General features: G+C 48.3%; 1 protein-coding gene across 1 annotated transcript; it reads left to right on the top strand.

Annotated features, from left to right (window-relative positions):
* Positions 1-1,163: 1,163 nt before the first annotated feature.
* On the top strand, positions 1,164-6,878 carry LOC126416497 (atrophin-1-like). Its single transcript, XM_050084238.1, has 2 exons — positions 1,164-2,026; positions 5,879-6,878. Exons 1-2 carry the CDS (start codon positions 1,765-1,767, stop codon positions 6,457-6,459), a joined length of 843 nt encoding a protein of 280 aa, XP_049940195.1. The 5' UTR covers positions 1,164-1,764; the 3' UTR covers positions 6,460-6,878.
* The last annotated feature ends 374 nt before the right edge of the window (positions 6,879-7,252 follow it).

The raw sequence follows: 7,252 nt of genomic DNA, 5'->3' as shown, positions 1-7,252 counted from the left end.
TCAACTAAGTAAGTTTGGGTTAATACGAACAATTTACTGAAAAGAGGAAAATTATGTCTTTAATTTGGAACCATATTTAAAATTGTAAACATTTCCAGGGCAGATTTGGACTCTGACCACAACTAATTGTTTATGAACTATAGATAAAAAATGAAGAAATTGCGAAAAGGTAGGAAAGTAAGGATACGGGACCTGGATAGGACGAAAGAACCAGGTTGTTGAGGGTCTCAGAGGAAGCATTAGGGAACGATTGACAACAAGAGAAAGGAATACGGTAGAAGAAGAATAGCTAGCGTTTTTGTATTTGATTGATGAAAGTAGACAATGCGGTAAATGAAACAGGAGAAAGGGAATACAACATTCTAAAAAATTCAGTTTGATAGGAAGTGCAAAATGAGTAAGCAGGAATGACTAGAGGACAAGTATAAGGATTTAGAAGCGTATATCACTAGGAGGAAGATAGAAGCAACCTACAGGAAAATTAAAGAGGCCTTAGAGAAAAGCATCAACAGCTGAGATGGAATACTAGTGCTGAGTGAAGTAGGGAAAGCTGAAAGTTGGAAGGAGTACATAGATGCTCTATACAAGGGAGATGACCTTGCATGTAATATTATATGGACAGTAGATGGCGTAGATGAAGGGGAGATGGGAGACATGGTATTGTGAGAAGAATTTTATAAAGTACTGAAAGACCTAAGTTCCTACAAGTTTCCAGTAGTGGATGACATTCCGTCAGAACTACTCATACCCTTCAGAGAACCAGCCATTACAAAACTCTTCCATCAGGTGGGCAAGATGTATCGGACAGGCGAAGTACCTAAGATTTCAAGAATATATAATAATTCCAGTTCTAAAGAAAGCAGGTGCTGAAAAGTGTGAATTTTACCGCATTATCAGTTTAATAAGTCATGGTTGCAAAATACTAGTACCAATTCTTTATAGAAGATTGGAAAAACTGGTAGAAGCCGGCCTCGGGAAAGATCATTTCGATTCCGGAGAAATGTAGGAACACGAGAGGCAATACTGACCCTACAGCTTCTCGTAGAAGCTAAGTAAAAGAAAGGTAAACCTATGTTTATAGTGTCTATAGACTTAAAGAAAGCTTTTAACAATGCTGACTGGACTACTCTCTTCGACGTTCTGAAGGCAGCAGGGGTAATGTGGTGTCACCGCCAGACACCACACTTGCTAGGTGGTAGTTTAAATCGGCCGCGGTCCATGTAGTACATGTCGGACCCGCGTGTCGCCACTGTGATCGCAGACCTAGCGCCACCACCAAGGCAGGTCTCGTGATACGAGAGTGGACTCGACCCCAGTTGTACGAGAACCAAGCTACCGCCCAGTTGTACGTGAACCTAGCTATCGCCCAGTTGTACGAAGCCTTCTCTCTCATTAGCCGAGAGACATAATAGCCATCAGCTAAGTTAATGGCTACGAACTAGCAAGGAGCCATTTGTATCAGTGCCTATAGCTTACGAGAAATCAAGAGAGATGTATTCCAAGGAATAAATAAAAGTTAAGTAAAAAGCATCTACATACTTTTCTTCTTATTCATTCATAAGTTTTTATGTTCCAGACTTCACGCCCGTCTGCTTATTGCCGTTCGTGCACTATCGGCCACAGCGTTAGTTTAGCGTGCCTTTCTTTTGGCTACTACCGGGTGGCGTAACAGTCTTGTTACGTCACTACAGATTGGCGACGAGGGAAAAGGACCTTTTTCTGATTGCTTACATTTATTTCTGATTGCTTACATTTAATTGTGTCATGGCTTCGCCACAATCTCCAGATGTACTGTCCGAATTTTATCGCTTGCAGAATCAGCAGACGCAGGCGTTACTGGATGCCCTTGGACAGCTCGTCCAGGGTCAACGTGCGCTGCACACCGATGCGGCCGCCGCCGCTTCTTCGCTACCGCTGCCACTGAACGCTGTTGCACCTCCCTTTCGACCATACGTGGCAGCCGATGAGACCTGGCAAGAGTGGTCTCGTCAGTTCGCCTTTCACATGGCTGCCTACAGAATTCAAGGTAATGAGCGGCAGCCGTTTTTGCTTTCTTGTGTCGGTGTGTCCACATACCGTGTGATAGTGAAATTGTTTCCCCGCCGCGACGTAGCAACTTTGTCATACGAGGAAATTTTGTCTGCATTAGATGCCTATTTCAAAGAAACAGTTAATGTGGTTGCAAAACGGTATACGTTCTTTCGTACAAAACGTACGGCCGGTCAAACTAATAGGGAGTGGGTAGCAACATTGCAAGGACTTACTAGGGACTGTGCCTTTGAATGTGACTGTGGTCTTTCTTATTCAGATACAATGGTGCGTGATGCAATTGCACAGAACGTTTCTGATGTTCGCATACGGGAGCAAATTTTGAAACTAGTTAATCCCTCCCTTCAACAAGTGATAGACATATTGGATAGACAGGACACACTTGACTGTGCTCAGGAATCTTTTGAAACTTCGCCGGCTGTGTGTAACATTAACCGGCCCGCCGGGCGCGCTCGCGCAACGCGGCCCGGTCAACTGCCCTCGCGGCCGTCCGCACAGCTGACGCCGCGCGCTAAGCCAGGTGTGCCGCGCCAGCACACAAATGCAGTGAAATCATGCCCGCGGTGTGCTACTAGACATTCGCGTGAACATTGCCCGTCACGCCAAGCTATTTGCTTTTTCTGCAATAAGAAAGGACATGTTCAAAGTGTTTGCCAGAAAAAGCTCAGATCAGACAATCACAATCATTCCAGGCCCTTTGCTTCGCGCCGGAATCGAACCAAGGACACTCAGGCTCGTGGACCTTCGCCTATGGACATTCATGTCGTTAATTCCACTTCGTCCAGTGACACTTTCTCTAACAGTAACTGTGTTCGTCCCACAAAAACTGTGCGTCGACGTCGCCGGAAATCACGTCAATTAGCAAGTGATTCTGTACCAGTGTCTGTTCCAATTGCACAAAACAGTCGCTCTTGTCGTCAGCAGGACAATAAACTTTTTGTGGACTTAGACTTTGAAGGCAAAGTGATACCATTCCAGCTCGATACCGGAGCTGCAGTTTCATTGCTCAATCACGACACGTACGAACAACTGGGCAAACCTCCGTTGCGTTCCGCAAATGTTAAGTTAACTACGTATTCCGGACAGAAAATTCCTGTGTTAGGACAGTGCAGCCTTCTTGCAACATACAAGGGACAAACAAAACTTGTGTCATTTTACGTTCTTCGTTCTTCTTCTGCTGTGAACTTGTTTGGTCTAGATTTATTTAAGTTGTTTAACATGTCTATTGTAAATCAGGTCCTATCAGTGAATCAGACTGTGCCTCCAGACAGTGTTTCTCGGCTGTGTGACGAATTTGCGGACATTTTTGCACCGGGCTTAGGTTGCGCTAAAAACTATGAAGCACATTTAGAACTGAAGGTAAACGCGCAACCGAAATTTTTCAGGGCGCGCAATGTTCCCCACGCATTGCGTGATGAGGTCGCAAGAACGTTACACGATCTCGAATCACAGGGTGTAATTGAACGTGTGCAAGCTTCTCTCTGGGCCTCACCCTTAGTAATTTTGCCAAAACCTTCCGGAAAATTGAGACTTTGCGTGGACTTCAAGGCCACAGTGAATCCACGGCTAGTGACTGCTACTTTTCCTTTGCCCCGCCCGGAAGATCTTTTTGCTCAACTGTGCCCGGGAAAATATTTTTCAAAGTTGGACCTAGCCGATGCGTACTTGCAAATACCGGTGGACGACGAATCCCAGCGCGTCTTGGTGGTTAACACGCATCTTGGATTGTACCGCTTCAAAAGACTGCCATTCGGGTGTGCATCCGCCCCTGCCTTGTTTCAGCAATATTTACAAACTATTTGTGCGTCGGTCCCTACTGCAGCAAACTCTCTGGACGATATAGTGATCTCCGGACAGACAGAAGAAGATCATCTTGCGAATTTACGAACATTATTTCAGGTCTTGCGGCAAAATGGTCTTCGCTTGAGGAAGGACAAATGTGTGTTTTTTGCTCGTGACTTACCATACCTGGGACATGTCATTAATGCCCAAGGCATACATCCAAGTCCAGAGCACCTCCGTGCCATACAAGAATTGCCTTCCCCTCAAAATGTGAAACAGCTACAGAGTGTGTTGGGTAAAATTAATTATTACCATAAATATGTGCGCAATGCCTCTTCCATTTCAGCTCCGCTTCATCGCTTACGCCGTAAAGGTGTTCCGTTCGTCTGGACGACGGAATGTGAACGCGCCTTTAGCCAGTTGAAATCGGCGTTGCTTTCTAATACTTGCCTTACGCCATTCGATCCCCAGAAACCCCTTTTGTTGATGGTAGATGCATCGGATTTCGGGATCGGTGCTGTGCTTGCGCACAAAGTTGGCTCCCATGATCGCCCTATTGCCTTTGCGTCCAAATTGCTCTCGTCTGCGCAAAGAAATTATTCACAGATAGAGAAAGAAGCTTTGGCTCTCGTGTTTGGTGTTACTAAGTTCCATGATTTCTTGTATGGTCGTCACTTTACCATCGTCACAGACCACAAACCTTTGACATCGCTTTTTCATCCGACCAAGCCTGTACCTCCACGTACAGCGCAGAAATTTATTCGCTGGTCTATTTTCCTCTCGCAGTACCGCTACGATATCTTGTATCGGTCCACTGCTAAGCACGGAAACGCCGATGCGTTGTCCCGTTTGCCTGTTGCTGAGGATAAAGCATTCGATTCTTCCGAACTTGCTTGCATGTTCATTGATTCGGAAACCGATGCAGTGGTCGAATCGTTTCCGATTGATTTTCGTCGTGTCGCTACAGCCACAGCTGCTGACCCTGTCCTTGCTACTGTTTTACGTTTTGTTGCTACGCAATGGCCTTTGTCGAAGTCTCGGATCGCGGATCCGTTGGTTCGCCGATTTTTTGCTCACAAGGAGAGACTTTTCGTTCGACGTGGTGTTTTGTTGTTGCGTTCTGATAATGATCAGTCCAGAGTCGTGGTCCCACGTTCGTTACAGTCCTCTGTTTTACGGCTTCTTCATCAAGGACATTGGGGTATAGTGCGAACGAAACAACTTGCTCGTCAGCACTGTACTTGGTTCGGAATCGATGCTGCGATTACGAATATGTGTTCTTCGTGCCCGGCGTGTGCCGAACAACAGTCCGCACCGCCGCGGAAAGTCTTTGCGTGGCCAAAAGCCACTTCCCCTTGGCAACGCTTGCACATTGATTTTGCTGGTCCATTCTGGAATGCTCGATGGTTGGTTCTGGTCGACGCCTTCAGTAATTTTCCTTTTGTTGTCCGGATGTCTTCCACGACGTCCTCCGCCACCATCCAAGCGTTGTCTGCTATCTTTTGCATTGAAGGTCTTCCGCAGACTATTGTTTCCGACAATGGCCCACAATTCATGTCCGCAGAATTCCAGTCTTTCTGCCAGGCCAATGGTATTCAACATCTGACATCCGCGCCGTTTTCGCCTCAGTCCAACGGTGCCGCTGAACGATTGGTCCGGACTTTCAAGTCACAGATGTTGAAATTGAAAGAGTCGCATTCTCGGGAGGACGCATTGTTGCTCTTTTTGTCTTCGTATCGCTCTCAGCCCCGAGATGGTCGCTCGCCGGCTGAGTTGCTCCACGGTCGTCCTCATCGCACCTTGATGTCTTTGCTGCATCCGCCGCATCAGGTTCCTGCGCAGCGGCAGACTCCTGCTTTTGCTCCAGGCGACGTTGTATTTTATCGCACCTATCGAGGTTCACGGCGTTGGCTCGCAGGGCGCATTCTTCGCTGCCTCGGCCGCGCGATGTATTTGGTTTTGGGGGCCTCTGGTGAGGTGCGTCGGCATCTCAATCAGCTACGCCTCTGTCGTCGCTCGGGTTCTGCCGCTCCCCGTCTGCTTTCAGCGACGGTGCCGTCCGGTCAGCGCCCTGGGGACCCATCTACTGGCTCGCCTCATCCCCAGGTGTTACCGACGATGCCTTCCATTTTGCCCCATGGCGACGCGCCGCCGCCGCCGCAGCAGCAGCAGCAGCAGCAGCAGCAGCAGCCGCCGCCGCCGCCGACCGCATTCGACGCTTCGTTGCAGCCGCCAGGCGCCTCCCAGGGTCACGCGCCGCCGATCGCTTCCCGTGACCAGCTGTCCGCCGCCATGGAACTCCCGCCCGCTCCGGACCACGTGACGTCATCGCGCGTCGGCTACCCCGACGCAATGGAGGTCGACACTTCGGCCCCTCATGTTTCTTTACGGGCGCATACACCGCATGTTGACGTGCACCCTGGACTAGTTTTGCAGGCGTTTCCTAGCTCCCCTCGGACCGGATGGCCGGGTGCGGGTGGCACAGCCTCGCCTGTTGTTAGGCTCCCCACCTCATCGCATACGTCAACATGTGGTCCTCCCCACGGCGGGCGGAAGCCTTATTACACGACCGTTCGCCGATTTGCGGGGGAGGAATGTGGTGTCACCGCCAGACACCACACTTGCTAGGTGGTAGTTTAAATCGGCCGCGGTCCATGTAGTACATGTCGGACCCGCGTGTCGCCACTGTGATCGCAGACCTAGCGCCACCACCAAGGCAGGTCTCGTGATACGAGAGTGGACTCGACCCCAGTTGTACGAGAACCAAGCTACCGCCCAGTTGTACGTGAACCTAGCTATCGCCCAGTTGTACGAAGCCTTCTCTCTCATTAGCCGAGAGACATAATAGCCATCAGCTAAGTTAATGGCTACGAACTAGCAAGGAGCCATTTGTATCAGTGCCTATAGCTTACGAGAAATCAAGAGAGATGTATTCCAAGGAATAAATAAAAGTTAAGTAAAAAGCATCTACATACTTTTCTTCTTATTCATTCATAAGTTTTTATGTTCCAGACTTCACGCCCGTCTGCTTATTGCCGTTCGTGCACTATCGGCCACAGCGTTAGTTTAGCGTGCCTTTCTTTTGGCTACTACCGGGTGGCGTAACAGTCTTGTTACGTCACTACAGGTAAAATACGTACATGGAAAGAAAGACTATTTACAACTTGGACAGAAACCAGATGGCAGTTATCAGAATCGAGGGGCATGAAAGAGGGGGGAGTGAGACAGTGTTGTGGCTCAAATCCGACGTTATTCAACCTGTGCACTGAGCAAGCAGTAAACAAAAGAAAATTTTGTTGTAGGAATTAAAGTCCATGGAGAAGAAATAAAAACTTTGAGGTTTGCCGATGACATTGTAAATCTGTCAGAGACAGTAGAGGACTTGGAAGGCGGTTGAGCGTAATGGACAGTGTGTTGAAAG

The sequence above is a fragment of the Schistocerca serialis genome, chromosome 8, assembly GCF_023864345.2.
Source record: "Schistocerca serialis cubense isolate TAMUIC-IGC-003099 chromosome 8, iqSchSeri2.2, whole genome shotgun sequence".
NCBI lineage: Eukaryota > Metazoa > Arthropoda > Insecta > Orthoptera > Acrididae > Schistocerca > Schistocerca serialis.
Note: the sequence above shows the minus strand (reverse complement) of the source record. Positions and strands in the feature narration are given on the sequence as shown.